This window comes from Callithrix jacchus, chromosome 15, assembly GCF_049354715.1.
Source record: "Callithrix jacchus isolate 240 chromosome 15, calJac240_pri, whole genome shotgun sequence".
Lineage (NCBI taxonomy): Eukaryota > Metazoa > Chordata > Mammalia > Primates > Cebidae > Callithrix > Callithrix jacchus.
Window position 1 is genome coordinate 27521588 of NC_133516.1, and position 24590 is coordinate 27546177.

At 40.7% G+C, this 24590-nt stretch overlaps 3 protein-coding genes and 1 pseudogene across 7 annotated transcripts in view; 2 read left to right on the plus strand and 2 right to left on the minus strand.

Annotated features, from left to right (window-relative positions):
• The window catches only part of ZNF501 (zinc finger protein 501), a 49982-nt gene extending 46078 nt beyond the window's left edge, over nt 1-3904 (plus strand). The window contains exon 5 of one of the 2 annotated variants that reach the window (XR_013527261.1): nt 810-3904. The gene's annotated coding sequence lies outside the window, so the exon portion shown is untranslated. The remainder of the gene's footprint in view (nt 1-809) is intronic. The other variant, XR_013527262.1, reaches the window with a different exon arrangement.
• KIAA1143 (KIAA1143 ortholog) lies at nt 2798-6076 on the minus strand. The gene is made up of 3 exons (XM_002758265.7): nt 5956-6076; nt 3954-4098; nt 2798-3314 (listed from the first exon to the last, which is right to left on the minus strand). The coding sequence occupies exons 1-3, from the start codon at nt 6061-6063 to the stop codon at nt 3103-3105; spliced, it is 465 nt and encodes a 154-aa protein (XP_002758311.1). The 5' UTR covers nt 6064-6076; the 3' UTR covers nt 2798-3102.
• A 75-nt stretch (nt 6077-6151) lies between these two features.
• The window catches only part of KIF15 (kinesin family member 15), a 78416-nt gene continuing 59977 nt past the window's right edge, over nt 6152-24590 (plus strand). For 2 of the 4 annotated variants that reach the window (XM_054245544.2, XM_002807575.7), the window contains exons 1-5: nt 6152-6343; nt 16429-16471; nt 17307-17490; nt 21045-21121; nt 23402-23439. In XM_054245544.2, coding sequence (XP_054101519.1) covers nt 6157-6343; nt 16429-16471; nt 17307-17490; nt 21045-21121; nt 23402-23439 — 529 coding nt within the window. In that variant the 5' untranslated portion in view covers nt 6152-6156. Of the gene's footprint in view, nt 6483-16428; nt 16472-17306; nt 17491-21044; nt 21122-23401; nt 23440-24590 lie in introns of all 4 variants that reach the window. The other 2 variants (XM_054245545.2, XM_078350619.1) reach the window with 1 other exon arrangement.
• LOC100393112 (actin related protein 2/3 complex, subunit 3, 21kDa pseudogene) lies at nt 13307-13943 on the minus strand (annotated as a pseudogene).

Consider the following 24590-nt stretch of genomic DNA (forward strand, 5'->3'; position numbering starts at 1 on the left):
TGGATTTTAGGCATCCTGAAGTCCAAGTGACATATTAGGCTTATTTGTAATGTTAGAATTATACAGGAAAGATTGTCAAGTCTGAGGTGGTTTAGCTTCCTTTGAGTTATATTGATAAAGATTTGTTGTTAATGTGTTCAAGGATTGATGAGATTTCTAAAATTCTGGTATGTCTTAATACCTGTTGTAATTATGATTATGTTAAATTGTTATATGCCACAGAAATAACTGAACTTCTGTCAACTGTGTCTTTATATGGATGTCTTAAGACTTTTGTCACTCATAATTGATGTTTTGCTTTGATCCTTCTCAAAAAAAAAAAAAAAGTGGCTTGTAATCAATTAGTTACAGTCCATGGCTTACTTCTTTGGAGGAGTTCCTGAAAAGAACTCTTGAATGCAGGTTTCTGGTAACTTTGGAGTGTGCCATTGGATTAGACAGAAAACTTCCAAGGCACTAATTGAAAGGCTAATTGATATGTTCATAAAGATGAATATGAAGTAGAGCAGGAGTTGACTACATAGACTGAAATGAACTAATGGAAGACAAATCATTTGTATGGCTTCTGTTGTTTGAGATATTGCTAATTCTTTTTTTTTTTTTTCAGAGTCTGAATATCTTTTTCTTTTGAGCTATTTATAGCCTTGAACTATACTTTAAGTGTATTGAGTACACTTTTGTAAACAAATAGAATTTGAGTCGTAGTTCTAATTTCTCCAGAATTTGTAAACTATTTATGAATATTCTTAATTGATGGTAATGTATTTGTATCAGGTTAGTAACCACATGTTTTCTTTTGTAATAAATAGGACGCAATTGAAGATACCAGTTACTTTCTCAGGACTTTGACCGAAATGGCCTTGTGAAATGTTCCAGCAAAGCCAATCTAGGAGCGTCTATATGGACAATTATTCTTGTTGCATTTTGTGTGGATAATCAGGCCAAGTATATGGGACTGAAGCTTATTTTGAAGTTAGATTGGTTCTACTGTGATTTGTCTTTGGTGGAAGTGGCAGACTGGAGACAGAAATATTATATGTCCCAAAATTAATACAGCTCCCAACAGCCAATCCCTTATTATACCTTTAACCACAACCACCAGACACAAGGGTTTGGAGTAACAGCAGGGGTAGGAATGGGAGTTAGCGGGATTGCAACTTCCCTATCCTATTACCAATACTTGTACAAGGATTTTATGGAAAGCTTGGATGACACTGCCCAAAGTACTGTCACCTTACAAAATCAGATGGACTCCTTGGCAGTGGTTGCTTTGCAAAATCGAAGGGGACTACATCTCCTAACTGCTGAAAAAGGTGGCTTATGTCTTTTTCCTAGAAGAATGCTGTTCTGATGTCAACCAATCAGGATTAATAAGGAATGCCACCTGAATACTAGTTGACTGGGCTTCCAAAATATGACAACAGCAGTCTGGGTCATGGGACACCTGAAGGGCACTAAGTTGGGTTTCATGGCTCCTTCCCTTGGCCAGCCCATTATTAATGATTATACTTGCCTTGGTTTTTGGACCATGTTTGTTAAATCTTTCCACCAAATCCATTGCCTTTTGCCTAGAGGCCACTGCGTTAGACGATCAAGTGGCAAGATTTCTAGCCCGTTTCAGGTGAAGACACCACCAGCCATCAAGAAGCTACCCTGTCTCCACTAGATAGAGCAGGGTGATAGTTATATGATCTCCAGTAGGTAGGGACTGTGTCCCAAGTTAGCATGAAGCAGTTACAGAAGAAAGACCCTCAGCCTCTTGGCCTCCCATAAAGATTTAAGAGCATCATATCTTTCAGAGGGAAAATGAGGCAGGAGAATAAGGTCTGGAGGCAGGGACTAAGGCCAATTTGTGTTGACTTCCTAGAAGTCAATCAAAAGGAAAGCCCTACCTCTCCATACCTAAATAACAAAAGGATCAGAGGCTACTCCCTTTGCAATCCCCTCTCCTTTTCTGTGTTGCAGATGAAAAATGAAAATACCTCTGATTGGTCCCCTCCTGCAACCAATCAGACTGGTTGTGGGCCAAGTCTTCATTTACACAGGAGTATAACTTTGTAACTTCACTTCAGCCTCTGAGTGGTCACTTTCTGCAACCACTCAGACAGGTCATGGGCCACTACTTCATTTACACAGGTTGTACACCAACTAACCAATGGCAAACCTCTAGAGGGTATTTAAACCCCAGAAAATTCTGTAACCAGTGCTCTTGAGCCACTTGCTTGAGCCTGCACTCTGTGGAGTATACTTTCATTTCAATATATCTATGTGTTTTTTTCATTGCTTTGTTTGTGCATTTTGTCCAATTCTTTGTCCAAAATGCCTAGAACCTGGACACCCTCCACCAGTAACACTTTGACCAGTTATTTATTGTATTACTTAGGACGGCATGTGGCTGCATGTAAGAGAAACCTGACAGAGGCCTAATTAAGCACAGTGTTTATTCTTCTCATGAATCAAGAAGTCAGAGGTCAGCAATTCAAGCTGGTGTTAGCAGCTCCTTGAGGTTATGTCAGCAAGGAGCTAAGCTCGGAGTCTTTTCACTAACATGACCCGAAACATGTAGCTGCCTTCCTTATGCCTAAAAATGGCTCTGGTACTCAGGTTTTATCTTCCTACTCAAAGTAGGATGAAGAGATAAGAGCAAAGGCTCATGCTTGCCAAGTCTGTCCTTTTGTATCAAAAAACCCAGCAGCTTTATCAAGCATAATTTCACTTGTATCTCTTAACTTGCCAGAGCTGTCTCATGGAAGAATACTCATAAGATAATGTCAAGTGAGAAGCAGGACAAAGAACATTTGTAATACAACTGTATTTCTAACACTTTGTTTACACACAAAAAAGTATTTTGCTTACAAATATAATTTACATATATACACACCCATACAAGGGAAATAACAAAGTAATACTAGCTAATTTCTATAGAGTTGGCATTTTAAGTCAGAGGGGTACTGATGAATGGATGTAGTTTATTAATTTTTTTCCTGTATTTTCTAAATTTTCCATATGGAACTTGTAGTATCTTTATAACAGGAAAAAAATGTTATTTTTTAAAAACACCCAATATACTTTCAAAGTAGACCAAATTCAAACTATTTACACTTACTCATTTTCATCTTCGTTGTCAAAAGAAAGGAGGCTACTGTTTTTTATTTGTTTTTGTGAGTTCTTTTTGACTGAGTCCTGATTTATTTCATCTTCATGTGGCTTCTTCTTTTTTGAGCTTGCTGTTAAACCTGAACATTTTTCATTTGAGGGACGCTTGACTGGTTTTCGATATAGGATTCTTCCATCAGCAGAAGCTGGTTCTTCATCTGAGCAAAAACAGATTTTTAAGAACTTTCTTCTCTCCTCATTATTTTTTCTTTGAAAAATCTCATACTGTATTTAAGGGTGTCCCTGAATCTGATTCAGTCTGATCCTCTCCATTGTTTCTAGCTAGATTGCCCTCAAGACATGCAGTTACTGAATAAAAACTCACATGCTAAAGTATTCTATAATATTGTCAGGTCCCAGTTACAATTAGGTTGTATTTTTAAGTGTTTTGAAAGTGATTGGAACTACAGCATTTTCCCCTAAAGCAATGTAGTAAATGTTCAGAAATAATGAAAAATATACTACATAGCATACTGAACAGTAATGAAACAGACATTTTTCAAGTGGTTTATAAATCTAACCATCTATTTAAAAAAAAAAATAGGATGTCTTTACTTAAACTCACACTTAATCCTATAACAACCCAATGGGTACCATTACTTCCATTTTACTGATCAGGAAATTAAGGCTGAGCAGTGTAATAACTTGCTCAAGGTTACACACCTGGTAAGTGTCAAAGCTAAGGCTTGAACCTGGAACTGTCTCCTTGAAACATACCATGCTACTAAATAAAATAAACAATTTCGTACCCTGGGCTCCTTAAATTGTTAGAAAAAACAGATTACTTTCAGACCTACCTGCTCTGGCAGCCTTTATTTCTGCTTTAATTTTCATGACTTCTTCAAGTGATAGGTCTCCCTTTTTCAAAACCACCACTTGAGGCTGTTCATCTTCTTTGTCACTGTGATCCCCACCTTCATCTGGGAGCTGAGGCTGGATTCTCTAGGGAAAAACACAAATACAACATGTAGATCACTGATCTTCAGACAAACAGAAGCACTGCCTCTAAGAGAAACTGTAATTATTCGTGAGAAGGGTATCTTTATTGAGTAAGTGAATTTGGCAATTAATTTTAAAGTAACTCCAAAAAGACTGAGCTTGCCAAAGGGAACAGGTTTCACTGCCACTCACCCGGAAATGCCTGTCCAGTGATTCATTTCAATCTCAGCAGGACCCAGCTTGTAGTTACTAGTGTGTGGGGCTCTCTGCTTTGGGTACTGTTGTCATTCCTAGCCTACTCAGGCCAGCACTGTGCCATGTCAGTTATTTGCTCCTCATCAACACTCTTCACCTGTCTCTTCTCCGACTTAGACAAGAAATAAACACCACCGAAGTATAGAAAGCAGCAAGTAAAACGTACTCTTTCTCTCACCTCTGCTCATCTTTTCGCCCTCCTAATAATAGCTTCAGTTTGGTAGATATCCTATTAGCTATTTTCCAAGTCTATAAAACTATGTAGGTACATAAAACTTTTTGTATACCAATAACACTGTACATGCTACTGTGACTTGCTTTTTTCTTATTTATGAAATTTCTCAAATATGAGGTACAGAGAATAACATAACAGAAACCATGCACTCCCTGTCTGTGTAACAAATGGTAATATTTTGCCAGTTGATTCAGATTTTTGAAATCTCACACACCATAAAAGCCCCACTCCCTCAACTTAACTAAAAAAAAAATCTTTGCGCAGTGCTTTAAGACACACATAAAATTATTTGATTTTTAAAAAATCAATGCCTTGCATTTAATTACATATATGGTAATCTCATGATTTGACCAGTATTTTGTAAATACAAATTTTGCTTATTTCCAGATTTTTTTCTACTATGAAAAAACTTCATACACTTTTTTTGCTCACTTCTGGGAACGTATATGCAAGAACTTCTAATGTTAACAGTTACTAGAGGTGAAACTGTTGGGTTGAAAGGTATGCACACCAAAATGTGTGTTCACATGGTATTCAAACACAATCGCTCCTTACTCTACCTCACAGAGAGTCTTCCTTGTCTCCTAAACAAGGCAACAAAGCCCTGCCAAGAATTCACCTCAGCCCATAACCACAGCTTTATCCCGTGCCACTCTCATGGCATCTAGGCTCTAGCAAGGTTTGAGTACTTGGAGACTCATAAACATATTAGCTCCTTTGCTTTTCCTGTCTCTGAACAAATTCCTACTGCCTATTAAGCCCCACTGCCCCTGGCCAACTCATACTCAAGCTGCCTTCCAGATTTAGAGCCTCTGGAAGTATTTACCTCCTCTTCTTTCTTATGCTGTGCATAGCTCATAGGTAGCAAATATTTCTGTAAGTCCCTGCTGTTTCCAGCGTGGGTAACAGCCAGACCCCGTTTCAAAAAAAAAAAAAAGAAATCAAAGCCATTTTGTGAGGCTATAGCTGCCATGGATAGTGATTCCTCTGATGCATCTGTGTCCTTATCTGGAATACGGGACTACGCTGTAACTGTAACTCACCCTGCGAACTCAGCTTTTGAGGTAAACAAGTGAGAAAGAAGAGACAGGAAAGTGATCTTGCTTTACCATCATCTATCAAGGACCAGGCGGTTTACACGTCAGGTCATTTTCAGGAACACAGTAGCGCTCTGAAAACTACTGAGCTTCCTGAGCGTAGGGGGCTGTAGTCGCCTGAAAGTAACCAGCCTGGGGCCGTATTCCACCGGAACCGGGGCCGAGCGCGGGTGAAAAGTAGGACCCGACAGCACCCAGCCTCCAAGTAAAGGCAGAAATTGGAAGTGGCGGGCGGGCCGCGCTTCCAAAGTATCACGACTGGCGAGAGCTCACCTTGGTCTCTACAGTGGGCCCCTCCCTGTAGCCGACGCGTTCCTTGAAGCGAGCCAGGAACGCTGGCTCGGTTGGCCGCACGTAAGATACCTGGTTACGCTTGCTCATGGTAGCTCCGAGTAAACACAAGTTCCGCGACAGATTGGCGACGATACAGAGGCGAGGGCACTTACCTGTGACGTCAGCTGGGCCACGCCCCCGATGCGTAGGCCGGGCAACATGGCGGCCTCCTCGCGGGCGTCAACGTCTGAGCCAAGCGCCAAATTTAAAATCGCGGCCATCTTGAGCGGGCAGAATTCAGTCGCGCGACGCAGTCGGGAGGTGGGGGCATCAGCCACATTGTTCTCGGGAACGAAGGGTGAGGGCGCTATGGCGCCCGGCTGCAAAAGTAAGTGTGGAGCCACGGCTTCGTTACCCTATCTTTGTCCCCCAAAACAGCTGTGAAAGGATAGCAGCCTGTGACCACCCGCAAGGTTTTTGCTGGGCAGGAGCTGCAGGAACTGACTGACATGGGGCGGGAGCGGCGGGTGAGTTTGGGAATCCCTCTCTGTCTCTCAAAGACAATAGGCTGGCCGGAAAGCTCACCTCTTCCGTGTCCTCTGCGCATGCTAAGAGTCTGGCGTATTTATAGGCACTCGGGATGAGCAGTGGACCTGCGGTTCTTCCTTTTCTTTCCCTTGGTTCTGCTGTTTTTTCGCAGTCCTCTTCCCACATCCCGACCAGGGCTACCTCTCCAGATGTTCTTGTCTCACAATCGGCTTATGCTCCCACCAGCTTCTGCGTATTTCCACATTTCTGACCTTCCTGTAAGGAAGGATTTATTTATGTTCCAAACACTTCTTTCTCTTCTTTCCTTAGATAAATTGAATGTTAAAACAGATGTAAGCAATGTCTTTATATTCTCACAGTCTGTTTTCACTTAAAGGAGACCCGTCCGATTTCTTTCTCTTTTTCACGGAGGAGAGCACTGTTATTTTCGCTTCCGATAAACCCTTCAGTTTTCACTAGTCATTTGTTGTTCCTGTGTACGTGCGCCACCTCTTACATTGCCACGTCTCTTAAGGAGTCTTGTTTTTTAAAGCTGATTATGAGCCGATTTAATGGGATCTTTGTGAGTGGTCTGAATGGTAATGAGGAGAGGCCTAGATTTGGTGATTAAGAATTTGTGAACTTCTGTCATTTGAGCTTTCCAACAGTGTTAATGTTTCCAGCTTTCTGTCAATTGTAATTGCTTTTGATGGGCTTGTTGTTTTATTAACCTTTTAGGTCGATCACGTCATTATCTGAACACCTCTTTATGCTATCTTTTTCCGTCTAAAATATTTATTTTCCTTCATTATTTTCAGTATTCAAGGACAATGAACTCACAAAATAGTATCTTATCAGAGAGAAATGTTCATCCTGCTTTCTGAACAATCATACTGTTTTTTTTCCCACTTATAGATCAGGTCACTAAATTTGGACTCAAGCAAAAAAATTTGATGCCTGAGACATAAGTAGAGTATCTGCTTATTTAATGAGATATGTATGTGACTAAGGGCTCTTGTCTGAAAACCAGATTTGAGAACTTAAGTTGTGGGAGCACTCTCGTTTATGATGGTGGCGATGCCATGGGGAACTTTTCCACTCCCTTAAGTTTGTTGGCAAAATTGAGGTTGATGACTTCCCAGGTAAAGTGCTTCTTGCATTCCCGGCAGCCCAGAGGCCTGGAGCCTGAAGTGGGAACACATGGGAGAAGAGAGCACCTGTAGTGGTCTTTGCAACTTTTATTTTGTGCCCATGAAGGCTATCTCTAGAGACATCATTGGCACCAGGTGTTGCTGACTGTGAAATCATATAATGAAAAAGTGAAATATTACCCTTATGAAACTGATCGTATTTACGATGCCCCTTTTTTGTTGTTTGTTTTTGTGTGTGTGTGTGTGACAGTCTTGCTCTGTCGCCCAGACTGGAGTGCACTGAGGCAATCTCGGCTCACTGCAGTCTCTGCCTCCTGGGTTCAAGCAATTCTCGTGCCTTAGCCTCCCAAGTTGCTGGGACTACAAGTGTGCACCACCACACCCAGCTAATTGTTTGTATTTCAGCAGAGACAGGGTTTCACCATGTTGCCCAGGCTGATACTGAACTCCTGAGCTCAAGCAATCCACCTGCCTTGTCCTCCCAAAGTACGAGGATTACAGGCGTGAGTCACTGCACCTGGCTTAAGATTTCCTTTCTGAACCTAGTCATGTTTGGGTAAATGACTGGTGAGTATCTAGACTGCAGAGTAAAGCATCCAATGGTCTTTTTAAAGCAGGAAGACTGTTTTGTTGAGGTATAACTTCGTGCAGTCAAAAGCACAAATCTTAATATTGTCCAACAAATTTTAGACATATGAATACACTCCTGTAACCACCATCCAGATCAAGAAATAGAACTGTTCCTGTACTCCAGAAAGTTCTCTGTGACCTTTCCTAGTCAATAACTACCCCATCCCCAACCTTTACTCTGATTATGATCATCACTGATTAGTTTTGCTTCTATTCTTGAACTTAATATAAATGGTACAATATGTATTCTTTTTATTCTGGTTTCTTTAACTGAACATTACGTCTGTGAGCATAGTTCATCATTGTATATAGCAGCATTTCTTTTTCATTGCTGTGTAGTGTTTCATTATGTGAGTATACCATGTGTCAGGCCTCCATGTGCAAGCCCAGACCCAGAAAGTCTGAAGTCCTGCCTGCCTTGGCTGATTGCCGCCCACCCCCCCATTCACCATTATTCCTAATTGCCCATCTGAGCTTCCCCCGCTCCTCACATTAAGCTTCTTACCCCACCCTGCCATTGTAACTGTTCTTGCTCTGTGAATATCCCTCTGCCCCATCCTTCCATCTTAACTACTCTTAGGTCTTACCCCCCACCCGCCACTGTAACTGAACTTATGGTAATGTATACTCCTTGCCCCTACCCTCACCACTGTAACTGATCTTACTCTTAACACCACTACACATCCCAAACCTATAAGAGCAACTGTTATCCTACCACCCTTCACTCACACCCTTTTCTGCCTCAGCCCACCTGCACCCAGGTGAATAAACAGCCATGTTGCTCACACAGAGCCTGCTTGTGGGGTCTCTTCATGCAAAGCTCGAGTTTTAACATCATGATTTGTTTATTCTCCTGTTGATTGACATTTGAAATAATTTTATAGTGAATGCCTATAGACTTCTTTTTTTTCTTTTCTTTTCTTTTTTGAGACAGAGTCCTGCTCTGTCACCCAGGCTGGAGTGCAGTGGTACAATCTTGGCTCACTTCAACCTCCATCTTTGTTCAAGCGATTCTCCTTGAGAATTTTAGATTCCTTTTAGTTTTACCAGAAAGTTGCATATGTGCTGTAGCTGGAACCTGAGCAACGCCATTTTATAAAAGACAAAAGCTGTTTTCAAAAAATAAGTTACCCCATTTTCCTCACGATGACTGCTAACCTTGGCTTCTGTAAATAAGACTGCTAGTTTACTTTGCAGAATGCAAAGAGGGAAAGCTGCTCACCTTCTCTTACCAGTAACTGCCAGAGTTGCTAGCCTTTGCTTACCGGTAATAACCAAGATAGGCAGCCCAAGTTAATTCCATCCTGGCTCCTACGACTCCTAATAAGTAACTAAAGATCTGTGGATTCTAATACTGCCCAGACAATGTATAAACTAATGTTTATCTTGACTTCTGTAAACCACTTAAGTAACAATCGGAATGACAAAAGTCCCCTGGCCCTTGGAATGTCCGGAGCCCGCCCCAACCCTCCTCTCGGCCCAGGAGGTGATTTACAGAATCCACTAGCCCTCGAAATGTCTGAAGCCTTTCATCCCCATCCCCGCTCCTCACCCCCACTCCCAAGGTGGTTTTACGGGTATAAAAAGGTCTTGTCACCCTTCTTTCTCTGCCACGGGTTGGAGAGACGTGAGTCCTCCGTGGTCGCCGGCAGTAAACCCTGCAATTTGGCATACTTTTGTCTTGGTGTTGACTTTCTATGCTCGGTCTGGTATAACACATATAAGTGCAGATCAGTATCCATCGGATCAGTTTCCATCTGATGTATTTCCCTCCTATACTGTTAAACCTTTGATATTGCTTTTTTGGAAAGCACAGCTTTGGATATGCCCACCTTTATCCTGGGATGACAGTGGTTTTGACAACACTTAACAGCTCTGTTGCCAGGCTGGAGTGCTGGAGTGCAGTGGTGCGATCTCGGCTCAATGCAACATCCACATCCTGGGTTCAAGTGATTCCCCTGCTTCAGCCTCCCAAGTAGCTGAAACTATAGTCGCACACCACCATGCCTGGCTAATTTTTTGTATTTTAGTAGAGACAGGGTTTTACCATGTTGATCAGGATAGTCTCAATCTCCTGACCTCGTGATCTGCCCACCTCAGCCTCCCAAACTGCTGGGATTACAGGCGTGGGTATATTTTGAAAGGCACTGCACCTGGCTTGGTTTTAAATACTAGGTATAAATTGATGATTCCCAAATTTATTTTTCTTGGACTGCTCTCCTGAGCTCTACACTCTTACAACTAATTACCTATTTGGTATCTCTAACTGGATATGCAGTGGGCAATGAATCAAATTTAATGTATCTAAAATTGAGCTGATCATCTCACCTCTACCCCAAATGAGTTTCTCCATCTCCATTAACTCCAACTTCCCAGTTGCTTAGGCCAAAAACCATATAGTCATCCCTAACCCTGTTCTTTCTCACTCTTCATATCCAATCTCAGGAAAGCTTTGGCTATAATTCTGGAACTTCTCGCCAAATCCACTGCCACAGCATGAAACCAAGCCAGCAACATCTCTTTCTTGTGTTATTACAACAATCTCTCTGCTTCTTTCTCTCCCCCACTCCCACTTTTCTTAACCTAGCAGGCAGAATAATTCTTTTAAAAATGAAGTCAAATATTGATTTCTGCCATGACATTATGAGGAACTCCGCTGACCCACTCCCCAGTGAAACTGGTAAAATTAAAAAAAAAAAAAAAAAATTAAAGCCTCTGGAAATGTTCCCAAAGGCAAACAGCAAACAAAGAAACATCTGTTCAAGAAAATGTATGAAAATTCATCAAGAAAGGTGAGCCTGTGTTATTTGAACCAAGATTGCTCTCTCCCTCCCAACTCTGCAAGGCAAATACTCCACTGTAGACTGCAGCATCCAGGAACACAGCAATCCCTCCAGCTGCTAATTCCAGGGGTTTCTTCTATAGAGCAGCAGGATGTCAGTGTGTCAGTGTCTCCGGCTAGCTACCTGATGCTGAGGTAAAGTCCCAGACAGGTGTGGCTGAGAGGTGGGGGCTCTCCCTTCTCCCACCTAGCCCTCACCTTGCAACTGCATGCTGGGAACACTGGGGCCCTGATCACCCTTGCTCTAACTCATTATGCAGTGGTTCCACACAGGACGGGCTTGGCTGTTAGGCACCTATGCCACCTTGTTCCCAGCTGAAATGGATTCCTTCCTCCTATATTCAGTGTCCAAGAGATCCTTTCTTGCGGCCGCTCCTGCTTCACTAGAAAGGGTATCATTCAGAGACAAGACTGCCATTATCCCATTAACCCCATCCCCAACTCTAGTGCACAGGCTCAGAGATTTTGCCTACAGGAAGAATCAGCCCATAAACAGATTACAGGTGGTTCACGCCTATAATTCCAGCAATTTGGGAGGCTGAGGTGGGTGGATCATTTGAGGTCAGGAGTTTGAGATCAGCCTGACCAACATGGTGAAACCCCATCTCTACTAAAAATGCAAAACAAAAATTAGCTGGGCATGGTGGTGCATGCCTATAATCTCAGCTACTTGGGAGGCTGAGGCAGGAGAGTCACTTGAACTCAGGAGGTGGACGTTGCAGTAAGCTGAGTCCACGCCACTGCATTCCAGCCTAGGTGACAGAGCAAGACTCCATCTCAAAGAAAAAAAAAATGGAATCTTATTGCACTGATGCAAACAACTATATTGTCATAAGTTAAGAATACTCAGAACTAGTTTCCAAATTGTGGAGAAGCCAGGCAGAAAGAGAGAAAGGGAGAGAGACAAACATGCTCCAAATTTTGTTCACAGGAGTATATGTTACTCAATTATTAAAGGCTGTAAATAGCTCAAAATAAGTTTCCTTGACTCTGAAAAGTAAAGTAAGGATCAGCAATGTTCCAAGCAAAATTCAACAAGGTTACTTCAGTTTTGTATTAGTTAGGTCCATTCAGTTAACTCTGGTTTTGTTTGATATTTGTGAACATTTCAGCTCTTTGTGGGTCCTGTTTGTTTTTTCTTTATTCTAATGTCACAATCTCCAAAGTTATCAGAAACCTTCATTTGAGAGCACCATCTTTTGAAGAGGATGAAAACAAGACAACAATTGTCTGAATAACAAAATGTCCAGCGTACAGTGAGAAACACAATTGACAAATCAATTTGGTTATCTCTGTGGTTTACAATAATTTAACATAACCACCTTAATTGTGATTGATAGCATATACTCATGAGGGGCCCTAAGATAATTCTGATGGCCTGAGACTCCTTGGAAAAAAAACAGAAAAGGCACCATGGATTCCATTTTGACAGCCAGGCATTAGAATATTATAAATCCCATATAATTTTGGAACATATATTAATATTATTTCCTAAAATATAACCTGAAGAAGATTAAACATTTTGGCAATCCCATGTACCTAAACATGTCAGATAATCCTGTTAATCTCTCTTCTGGATGCTCTAAGGGCCCTCTGTAGCATCCAAAAGCCAGGGGTCAGGAAAGAAAATTTTGAAACTGAAGTTTGACTTTGGGAAGCCCATTAAATATGTTAGAGGTCAGAAACTTGATGTTATGAACTAGAATTCCAGATTACCATAAGTTATTTATTTTGCCAAAATGATGACTCAGACATTTTAAAAAGCAAAAACCTTTTATTACCCTTTACAAAAGATTTTTCCTAAAGAGCAGATTCGTGCCTTAAGGGAACCTTGTTGTACTTTTATTTCAATGCTTAATTTATGGAAAAGCCATATAATACCCCTCTGAATTTAGTAAGTATGTTAACATGTGGAATTTTTTTTCCAAGATTAATTTTTACAGTCCTTCCACAACTTGTTTAAACTTTTAGTTTTATCTTATCAAATTCAAAACATTCCTTTAACCCTAGGCAAAAATGTACATTTTGATGATATCTACATTTAATCAATAATTTTTGTTGTTAGAAATTTTTGTTATTACTTATTAAGCACCAGCTTAATACAGCAGAAAATTTCAAATCACCCTTAATAACACACTTTCTTTTCTCCTACCCGAATTCTTGATCCAGAGTTTTTCAAGTAAAGACATGCTCTTCTCTCTTCTGTATAAAACTTTATTAAATAAAGGCAAAAGATTGTGTATATCTTGCTGGAAAATGCTGCCCAGGGCTCTGGAGATGGTGGCTGCCCGAGCTCCCTTCACTGTCCAGGTCCTAAAAGACTCTTGTTCATGAACTGTGTCTTCACAAAGTAAGTCCACCACTTGCCGGGTTTATCATTCTGAGGGTCGAAAACTTTCTCACAAACTCTCAGTCCAGTTTCTTGCCTTAGCTGTTGTAAATAGGCTCTCATTACTTCATCTTCCTGTTTGTTTGCAGGTTTGGCACAAATCGCATTAAGTGGAAAACCAGGCTCTCCAGGAATGGGAAAATTAGTGATTCCCAGTATATACATTTCTTTCTTCCCTTGGCTTTTGGAATTGCACTTTTGGAGTTTCTTCAGACACTCAGAAATGTAGAGAGTTATATATATCAAGGTCCTATCAGCTTCATTCTTAATTTCATAGTTCTTGAAGAAGACATTGGCCTTGAAATAATAGATGGCTTCATCCACAATATCTGTATCTTTTGTCTCTCTGGGGGCAGGTCCTTTGAATTGACTTCTGATAGGTAACAGTGCCATGTTTCCAATGAGTTTGTTGTCAGGATCCATGAGAGAAGAGTGGTAAGCTGGCATCTTGGCGGTGCCTGGGTTTCAACCCAGAGGAGCACGATCAAGTTCCAGCAGTGCGCTTCTGGTCTGGCAGCCTGGGTGGAGTAGCTTATCAATAATTTTTAAGGCTGTTTTTATTTCTCAAAGATTAAAGTCACATGAACTAAAAGGTACCACAGCTTTTTTTTTCTTTTAGAAATATTTGATCTAAGTGCTTATTTTCCTTTAAGCCAATTAATTAGAACTCTTTTTTTTATAGACATCACACACACACAACACATACATAACTACACAGGCAGAAGAAGATCCAGTAGCTATAAGATTTTCTGTTCACCACTTTCCTAACTGACCTCTGAGTGGGGCCCTTTAAGAGCAGGGCTAAGAAAGCATATAGTTTCTAGGGCCTAGTAAACAGGTATAGCTGGAAGAGAAAAAAACAGATTTTGAGAGGGATCCATCCACCTCCAATTCCCGGGACTCCATTAGAAAAACAAATTACAAAATGGAATCCATGGGGTTGTTCTGTTTTCCCAAGGAGTCTAAGGCCATCAGAAATTATCTTAGGGTCCCTCAGACAAAATGGAGACAAAGAATTCAGTTGACTGAGAAAAAAAAAAACTTCCTCAGCAAAATAAGATCCAAGAAGAGAAAAATATATACCTATAACTTGGTTATCCACTTTTAACTAAGCTGAGCCCTTTTTAAGAAAATCCTTTTAATCCCTTATTACCCAACATTAGCTATGCCAAGTGGCCAGCATTTCTGCCTTCCAAACTTTACCAAAGGTACTCAGAGAAAGGAAAATTCAAGGTGATTCATGGAGGGGAAGAGAATCAACAAATGGCAAAAGTCACACAGATATCAAACCAGAAAGGCTTTAATCTTCAAGCCAGGATTGAACCTAGGCTGCATTATAAAATGGCAGAGTCTAAAACAAAGCACCGGGCACGTGGTTACAGGCCACGCTTTCCAGGACGTAAAACAAGATGGAGGCCTGCAGCAAAGTTTGCCATTGACCAGTCTGCTAGCTGGTTTGAACAGCGGACCTATGGAGTCCTAGGCTAGGATCCCATCCTAAGGTACCCCTCTTTTTGACAGAACCATACAGAAAGACGTGGCAGATTACACCAGATTGGCTGTAGCTTAAGCCCAACCTCATAGATTCTTTTTTCATAATTGAAACCTTCATCTTCTAAGAGGAAAAAAAAAAAGAAGATGTAAAAGTTAACCCCTGGTGGAAAAAAAAAAGAAAAAGAAAAAAAAAATGGAAAGTTAACCCCGGTTGAAAAAGGAAAAAAAGAAAAAAAAGAATGTTAACTCCTGGTGGAAAAAAAGAAAAAAAAAGCTTCACTGCCGGGCTGGGAAGATGCCTGAAGGAAGAACCTCTTATTCTTATGCAAATAGGTTTCTCCAACAGGAGAGAAATCTATAATCGCTGTTTCTTCCTGGGGGATCAGACCTAGCTGGGCCCCTTGGCTAGGGGAGGGGAAGACTCTTTGGGCATGTAGTGGGAAATGCTAGCCATCAGCCAAGCAGGGTCCTTGGGCTATGCGTCCTGGCCCCACCCTGGTGGGGAGAGGTGCAAGGAGCTGCTACTTGCTGTCTATCCTACACGTGTGCCTGAAGCCGTTGGGTTGAGAGTAGAACACCCCCAATATTGTAAAAAGATAGGTGCCATTACAGTCTCCAAAAAAAGAAGGAAAATGCCACAGAAAAGGCTGGGTTGGAAAAAGGGCCACATTCCCCACCCCTGAAAGTGATGGTGGGTAGAGGGGTATGCAGTTTTCTCTACCCTCAGAAGAAGTCCGAGGGCAGGAAGGCTCAGAAACATGGGAAAAATATTTTTTGGTCCACATTTTGCTCACCTTACTCATGTCCCCATACAGGCCACCAAAATGATGCTGGATTTTTTGCTCCTTAGCTCTGCTAAAATCCAGGTTCTTGTAGCATGAACAGGAAAAATTAGGCACATGGACACATTGAAAGGTGAGAAGAGCAGAATTTATTAAAAGAAAACTCTCAATGAAAAAAAGGGGGTCCTGCCAAAAGGCTCCCACCTCACAGATTGAATACCAGGCCACAACACACCAGCTGAAGAGGCCAGGCTTCTCCCCCTGCCCAAGTCAGAAATTCCAGGTGGCTCCACCCCATTCTCCCAGTGTGCAGGTAGGCCCTTAGTCTAAGCCACTCCACATTGATTTATTTCCCTTACTATGCATGTGTTGAAGGACAGAATTTTTTCACTGTGATCATGTTTTGGCAAGCCCCCTGTGCACAATGACCTGGGCGACATTTGACCGTCTCCTAATCTCCTAGGAGACTAGGTATCATGGTATAATGGGTTGGGATAGAATGAGAATAGGATCAAGGCCTGGGCCATGGAGCATCACATTGTTGATGTCAGGGATCTGAGGAGGCTGAATGTAGGCAACCCAGGAGCATGTGAGAGAAGAATGAGATTTCCATATGTCAACTTAAATGATCTTTAATGACTTTTTTTTTTTTTCTAGCTGAGTTACGCAGTGTGACAGATGGTCAGTCTAACCAGTCAAGGTAAGAAAAATATTCTTGATGATCTCCAAAAGAAGTAGGGATGGAATATTTTTAAAACAACCATTTAGCATAGTAAAAAATACTTATTTCAAAATTTAACTTAGTCCTCAACCAGCTGGAAATTTGAGAAAATCACATAGCCTTCTCACTTTGCAGGCAAATAAATGCTGGAATCAATAGCATAATTCTTGATGGAATCAATAGCATAATTCTTCTCTGGAATGATTTCTTTCTTATGGCTAGTAAGAGGGAAGTGAGAGATAAGCAGTACTTGGAACTCCATGAAATGATCTCACACTCCCTTTGAGTTCAAGTAAAGGGTTGTGAAGGTGCCTATTGTGAAGTAAATCAATAAAGGGTATGGGTCATGTGAGACTCTTTAAAAAGAGGTAAATTTGGCCTGGCGTGGGGGCTCATGCCTGTCATCCCAGCACTTTGGGAGGCCAAGGTGGGCAGATAACCTGAGGTCAGGAGTTGGAGACTAGCCTGGACAACATGATAAAACCCCATCTCTACTAAAAATACAAAAATTAGCTGAGTATGATGGCAGGTTCCCATAATCCCAGCTAATGGGGAGGCTGAGGCAGGTGAATCACTTGAACCCAGGAGGCAGAGGTTGCAGTGAGCTGAGACCACACCATTGTACTCCAGCCTGGACAACAAAAGTGTAACTCCATCTCAAAAAAAAAAAGATAAATTTATATGGGGTATTTCTTGGGCTTTGTTGGAGAAACTCATTATAGGAACATTATAGGCAATATTAGACTTGGATCCTTTTTCAGTTTTCTTTCTTCAATAAACTTAGCTGTTACTTTTTTTTTTTTTTTGTCTTTAGTAATGAAGGTGATGCCGTCAAAGTTTTTGTGCGAATTCGTCCTCCTGCAGAGAGATCTGGATCGGCTGATGGAGAGCAGAACTTATGCTTATCTGTGCTCTCTTCCACGAGTCTCCGGCTGCACTCCAACCCTGAGCCCAAGATTTTTACGTTTGATCATGTTGCAGATGTGGATACCACTCAGGTAATGATAATTGGCAACTTAACTTGCTTTTTTTTCTTTGAGATGGAGTCTTGCTGTGTTGACAGGCTAGAATAGTGGTGCGATCTTGGCTCACTGCAACCTCCATCTCCGGGTTCCAGTGATTCTCCTGCCTCAGACTGCCGAGTGGCTAGAACCACAGGTGTGTGCCACCATGCCCAGCTAATTTTTGTATTTTTAGTAGAGATGGGGTTTCACCATGTTGGCCAGTTTGGTCTTGATCTCCTGATTTCATGATTTGCCCATCTCGGCCTCCCAAAGTACCGGGATTACAGGCATGAGCCACCGCCCGGCTGGAAACTTAACTTTTTACCTGGAACATATTAACTCTTAGGAATTAACTTTTTCATTAACTCTTAAGAATTTCATTTCTGGGCTGGTCTCCTTTTAGTTTCATCCATCTCATATAAGGAAACTCAAACATTCCATAAATATTATAAATCTAATTTTGTTAAATAGTTTCTTCCTTTTTCATCAAACTTTGTAGCAGAATGACCAAAGCTCCTTTTTTTTTTTCCTGCTAAGTGACAGGAAATTATGGGCAATAGTGACCCATGCCTATAATCCCAGCTACTTGGGAGGCTAAGGCAGGAGGATCACTTGAGCCCAGGAGTTTGAGGCTACAGTAAGCTATGATGGTGCCACTGTACTCCAGCCTCAGCGACAGAGCAATACTCCATCTCTTAAAAAAAAAAGTGTGTGATGTTGAGTGTAGTAGCCATAAGTTATATGTGGCTATTTTGATTTAACTTAATTAAATAAAACTGGAAAGTCAGTTCCTCATACACACTAACCATATTAAAAGTGCTCAACAGCAACATGTGGCTTGTGCATCTCAGGCACTGGAGGTTAGTGAAGATGTACTTTTTGGAGCCGGTGGATGATTAAGAAGTACCATTGAACTACCTAATCTAAGGAATTAGGATTACCATGATGTCAACAACTGCTTTTCTAATTAAGATCAACTTAAGACCTAGTTAGTGCTATCCAATAGAACTTTCTGCAGTCATGGAAATGTTCTCTATCTATCCTGTCTGTTACAATAGCCTCTAGCTACATGTGACTATATAAGTTTAATTAGAATTAAATCAGATTTAAAATTCAGTGCCTCAGATGCACAAGCCACACGTGGCTGCTGAGCACTTTTCATATGGCTAGTGTGTATGAGGAACTGACTTTTAAGTTTTGTTTAATTAATTTAAATCTAAATAGCTACATATAGGTAATGGCTACTAAACTGAACAGCACAGATCTTTTTTTTTTTTAAGAGATGGAGTCTTGCTTTGTCGCCGAGTCTGGAGTGCATAAGTGGTCCTCCTGCTTAGCCTCCTAAGTAACTGTCGTTACAGGCATGTGCCACTATGCTTGGCTAATTTTTTTTTCATTCCAGGATAAATCTCAGTTATGCCCAGCTAAGTTTTAAATTTTTTGTAGAGATGGAGTCTTGCTGTGTTACCTGGGCTGGTCTCAATCTCCTGTCCTAAAGCAATCCTCCCACCTTAGCCTCCCAAAGTGCTGAGATTAGAGGGGTGAGCCACTGCACCCAGCCCATCACAGATCTTTAGTATTCCCTTATACATATGGATGTTTTTGGGCCAACATTTAGGTCTTTGGATCTTTTTTTATCCAGGGCATTGCTTGCCAATAGAAATATAAAATGAATCAGATATATAATTTTAAATTTTCTAGAACCCATGTTTTATTTATTTATTTAGAGACAGAGTCTAGGTCTTGTCGCCCAGGCTGGAGTGCAGTGGCTTGATCTTGGCTCACTGCAACCTCCACCTCCTGGGTTCAAGAGTTTCTCCTGTCTCAGCCCCCGAGTAGCTGGGACTACAGATGTGCACCACCACCCCTGGATAATTTTTATATTTTAAGTAGAAACATGATTTTACCATGTTGGCCAGGCTGGTCTTGAACTCGTAAACTCAGATGATCCACCCGCCTCAGCCTCCCAAAGTGCTGGGATTACAGATGTAAGCCACCACGCCCAGCCAGTACCCATACTTTTTAAAAAGGTGAAAAGGAGGCCGGGCACGGTGGCTCAAGCCTGTAATCCCAGCACTTAGGGAGGCCGAGGCGGGTGGATCACGAGGTCAAGAGATTGAGACCATCCTGGTCAACATGGTGAAACCCCATCTCTACTAAAAATACAAAAAATTAGCTGGGCATGGTGGCACATGCCTGTAATCCCAGCTATTCTGGAGGCTGAGGCAGGAGAATTGCCTGAACCCAGGATGCGGAGGTTGCGGTGAGCCGAGATCGCGCCATTGCACTCCAGCCTGGGTAACAAAAGCGAAACTCCATCTCAAAAAAAAAAAGTGAAAAGGAACAAGTAAAATTCATTTTTATATGTATGTATGTGTGTGTATATCTATATCTATCCATCTATCTATCTATATATATAGAGTGAGAGATTGAGTCTTGCTCTGTCACCCAGGTTGGAATGCAGTGGCATGATCTCGGCTCACTGCAACCTCCTCCTCCAAGGTTCAAGCAATTATCCTGCCTTAGCCTCCCAAGTAGCTGGGATTACCCTGCCACCTATCTAATTTTTGTATTTTTAGTAGAGACCAGGTTTTACCATGTTGTCCAGGCTGGTCTTGAACTTCTGACCTCAGGTGATCCACCTGCCTCAGCCTCCCAAGTGCTGGGATTACAGGCGTGAGCTACCGTGCCCAGCCTTAATAATATATTTTAATTAACCCAATATATAAAAAATATTTGAACATGTAATCAAAGTAAAGTAAATTATTAATGAGATATTTCCCATTCTTTTTTTTATACACTAGCCTGGGTGACAGAGCGAAACTGTGTCTCTAAATAAATAAATAGGCCAGGCGCGGTGGCTCATGCCTGTAATCCCAGCACTTCAGAAGGTGGATCACAAGGTCAGGAGATCGAGACCATCCTGGCCAATATGGTGAAACCCCCCTCTCTACTAAAAACAGAAAAGTTAGCTGGGCGTGGTGGCACATGCCTGTAATCCCAGCTACTCGGGAGGCTAAGGCAGGAGAATCTCTTGAACCAGGCAGGCAGAGGAGGTTGCAGGGAACTGAGATGGCGCCACTGCACTCCAGCCTGGTAACACATCAAGACTCTATCTCAAATAAATAAATAAAAATAAAAATAGACAATATAGATTTGGGAGTTCTTGCATTCTTAATAAGACAGCATCTACTTATAGCTAAAAATGAAAATAAAATGGAAGTATTGACTATTCAGTGCAAACTTATGAGAAAAATCACTGAAGAAGATACACTGCCATTTATTTATGCTAATACCAGTACAATGTCTACATACAATATGCTATACAAAATTCTGTATAAAGTTTAATTTTGTGTGCTTTAAATCTACAAAAGATTAATAGATGTAATTATGTTATCATCTTAGATAGGTTAGCCTTTTTTCTGTAGTGGATGTTAATCCATGTTATTATTACTGAGCAATTTTTGCTATTACACTGTAGAGTGTAATTTAGGAAAAATGTTTTCATTTTTGTGAAATGTTAACATTTTTGGTGCTTATGTTTGTAGGAGTCTGTATTCTCAACTGTGGCTAAAAGCATTGTGGAGTCTTGCATGAGCGGTTATAATGGTACCATCTTTGCATAGTAAGTTGTTGACGATGTCTTTATACATAGTACGTTATTTTCCTGTTGCTGTTGTAACAAATTACCACAAACTTTGCTGCTTAAAACAACACAAATGTATTATCTTACAGTTCTGTATACGTGAAAAGTTTAACATGGGTCTCATTGGCTAAAATCAAGAGCAGGGATGCATTTCTTTTGGCAGGTGTGTTCCTTTCTGGAAAATTCGTTTCTTTGCCTTTTTCAGCTTCTAGAGGCCACCCATGTTACTCAGCTTACAGCGCCCTCTTTATCTTCAGAAGCAACAACATGTAACTCTTTGACTCTTCTTTAGTCACATCTCCCTCTGACAGCAGCTAAAAAAGATTTTCTGATTTTAGGGACTCACATGATTAGATTGGTCCCACTTGGCTATCAAGGTAGAAGAGATTACCCAAGGTAGAGGGGTAGTGTAGAGCAGAGTATCTGTCTAACTGTGTATATTAAATTTTTTTGTAAGAAAGATTTGGCTGGCTGGGTGCAATGGCTCACGCCTGTAATCCTAGGACTTTGGGAGGCTGAGGCAGGTGGATCACTGAAGGCGGGGAGTTCAAGACCAGCAAGGCCAACATAGTGAAACCCTGTCTCTACTAAAAATACAAAAAAATTAGGCAAGTGTGGTAGTGCTCGCCTATAGTCTCAGCTACTAGGGAGGGTGAGGCCGGAGAATCACTTGAACCCAGGAGGCAGAGCCCGAGATCATGCCACTGCACTTCAGCCTGGGTGAGCAGACTCCATCCCCCCGCCCCAAAAAAGGACTAGGCATGGTGGCTCGTGCCTGTAATCTCAGCACTTTGGGAGGTTGAGGTGCGTGGATCACTTGAGGTCAGGAGTTCGAGACCAGCCTGGCCAACATGGTGAAACTCTGTCTCTACTAAAAATACAAAAATTAGCTGGGCATGGTGGTGCACGCCTATAGTCCCAGCTACTCGGGAGGCTGATGCAGGAGAATCGCTTGAACCGGGAGGCAGAGGTTGTAGTGAGCCGAGATTGCACCACTGCACTTTAGCCTGGGCAACACAGCAGGACTCCACCCCAAAAATAAATAAAAAGACAGTTGCTTTTGTTAGTTGTGGGTAGAATGAGGAAACACTTGGAGAGAAATCAGTGTTTGAGTTACTGGCAGGGTGGGTACACTGTCTGTTTTACTGAGGACAACACCAATTGTCGAGTCTTTATTAAATAGTGTCCTCTTCACTCTCAAGTACCTGTTTGGAGAATAATATATAGGATTGCCCTATTTGTAGGGGATTCAAAGATACCCATTTCTCATTCTGAGTTACTAAAGAACTTTTTTCCCTCTTCTTCCAGAAGGAGATAAAAAACTATAGCATACTGTTTTCTAGTTTTGGGAGGCATTTAACGAAAAAGTAAATCCAAAATTTTCTATTTTTGATGTGAACTAAGCTAAAGTCATTTGACATCCTGATTGATAGCTTTAAAATACAACTTTTTTTTTTTTTAATATGGGGTCTTGTTATGCTACCCAGTCCTGGAGTGCAATGGCTATCCACAGCTGTGATTATAGTGTGCCACAGCCTGGAACTCCTGGGCTCAAGCCATCTTCCTACCTCACTCTCCTCAGTGGCTGGAACTATAGGCACATACCGTTATGCCCAGTTTCAAGTTTTTGCTTTTAGTTTTTTGTTACTCTTATTTCTGTTAAGTGGGTAACAGGAAATACGACACTGCACAAAAGCCTATAGCATAAGACTTTTTATTGCTTCATATTTAATGAAGACATTTTAGTATCTCTTAAAGACAGTTTAGGAAAGGAAATGCTGTATTACTTAGCATAGCAAAAATTGGAAACAAAAGTTCATTTGATTTTGATTAAATAAATTATGGTGCTACAAGATGCTACATGATCCCAAACCCGGAATATTATGTAGCTATTTAAAATAACGAGGCAGACCTCTTTTTGCTCTTCTAGAAAGATATCTGAGATAAAATTAAGGGAAAAACAGGTTGCAAAGCAGTATGAGGAGCATCATCCCAATTTTTGTAACTAAAAATTAAATGAAAACTCTGATGGCTATGTTTGTGTAATATAGAAACATTTATCAATTAACAGCAATTAGCTCATTGTAGGGAGATTGGAGAAAAAGGATCATTCATTTTTTTATCTAATAGAATTTAAAAATGGAATGAAAATAAGCTAACTTTTTGTGGAGAAAACTTATACACTAGTAGACTGTATAATAATGGGAGTAGTCTTAATTTTATGTATAAAAATAACATGTGAAACATTATTTTTTACAGTGGACAGACTGGCTCAGGGAAGACATTTACTATGATGGGTAAGTAAATTAAAGATTAACTTCTGCTGGCTTAATCTACTCTTTCTGTGATAACAGGAACCTACAACATTTTGGGGAAAGGCATAATTTTTCTATGTGATGTTGATCTCTTGAACTTAGGGAAATTCCCTAGGCTTCTGCCAGTTTTTGAGTTCTTTGCTAGCAAAGTCCATGTGTTAATCATGTTTGCAGCTGTATTCCCCAGCTCAATGCCTGGCACAGAGTAGTGCTTAATAAACAGTTTTTCAGTAGGATTGAATGAATTTGTATATATTTATATACCTGTGTAACCACTAACCAGATCAAGATTTCTGGTCAGTAAGTACCAAACCCTGTCCCCTGGAATGCCAGTTACTCTGATTTCTGTCATCATTAGTATTGCTTGTTTTGGAACCTCTACAAATAATGTTTTATTGTGTATCTTTTGTTTCTGGTATCTTTTAGTATTAAGTTTCTGCGATTCACTCACATTATTATGTGTAGTAGTATTTTATTTCCATTACTGTATAACATATTATTGTGTTAATATACTACACATTTTCCAGTCTACCGTTGATAGACATTTGGATTATTTCAACTTTTCAACCATAGGAATAATGTTGCTGTGAACATCTTTTCTTGTGTCTTTTGAAATAATTTCTGTTGTATATGTATCCAGGAGAATTGCTGGATCATAGAATATATGTATATTTAGATTTAGTAGATTTAGTATATTCTGCCTAACAGTTTCCCAAAGTGATTATCTCAGTAGTATATGGAAGTTCCAGTTGCTCCACTTCCTTATACTTACCTGAAATTGTCAATTTTTAAAATTTTAGCCATTCTCAAGTATCTATAGTATTATCTCATTCTGTGTTTATTTCTATTGACATCTGAATATCTTTCATATGTTTATTCAGTATATCTGTAACCTCTCTGTTGAAATGCCCATTTAAGCTTTTTTCTCCCATTTAAAAAATTAGCTTGACTTTTTCTTACTCATTTGTGGGTATTCTTTATAAATAGAGAAGTTAGCCTTTTTTCCATGATATGGATTCCAGATTTTTCTCTAGATTTTCCATTTGTCTTTGGACTTAAGTTTTTTTTCCTATGCTAAAGTTTTGTTTTACATGGCGAATTTGTTTCTTTTCTTTTTCTTCTTTTTTTTAATT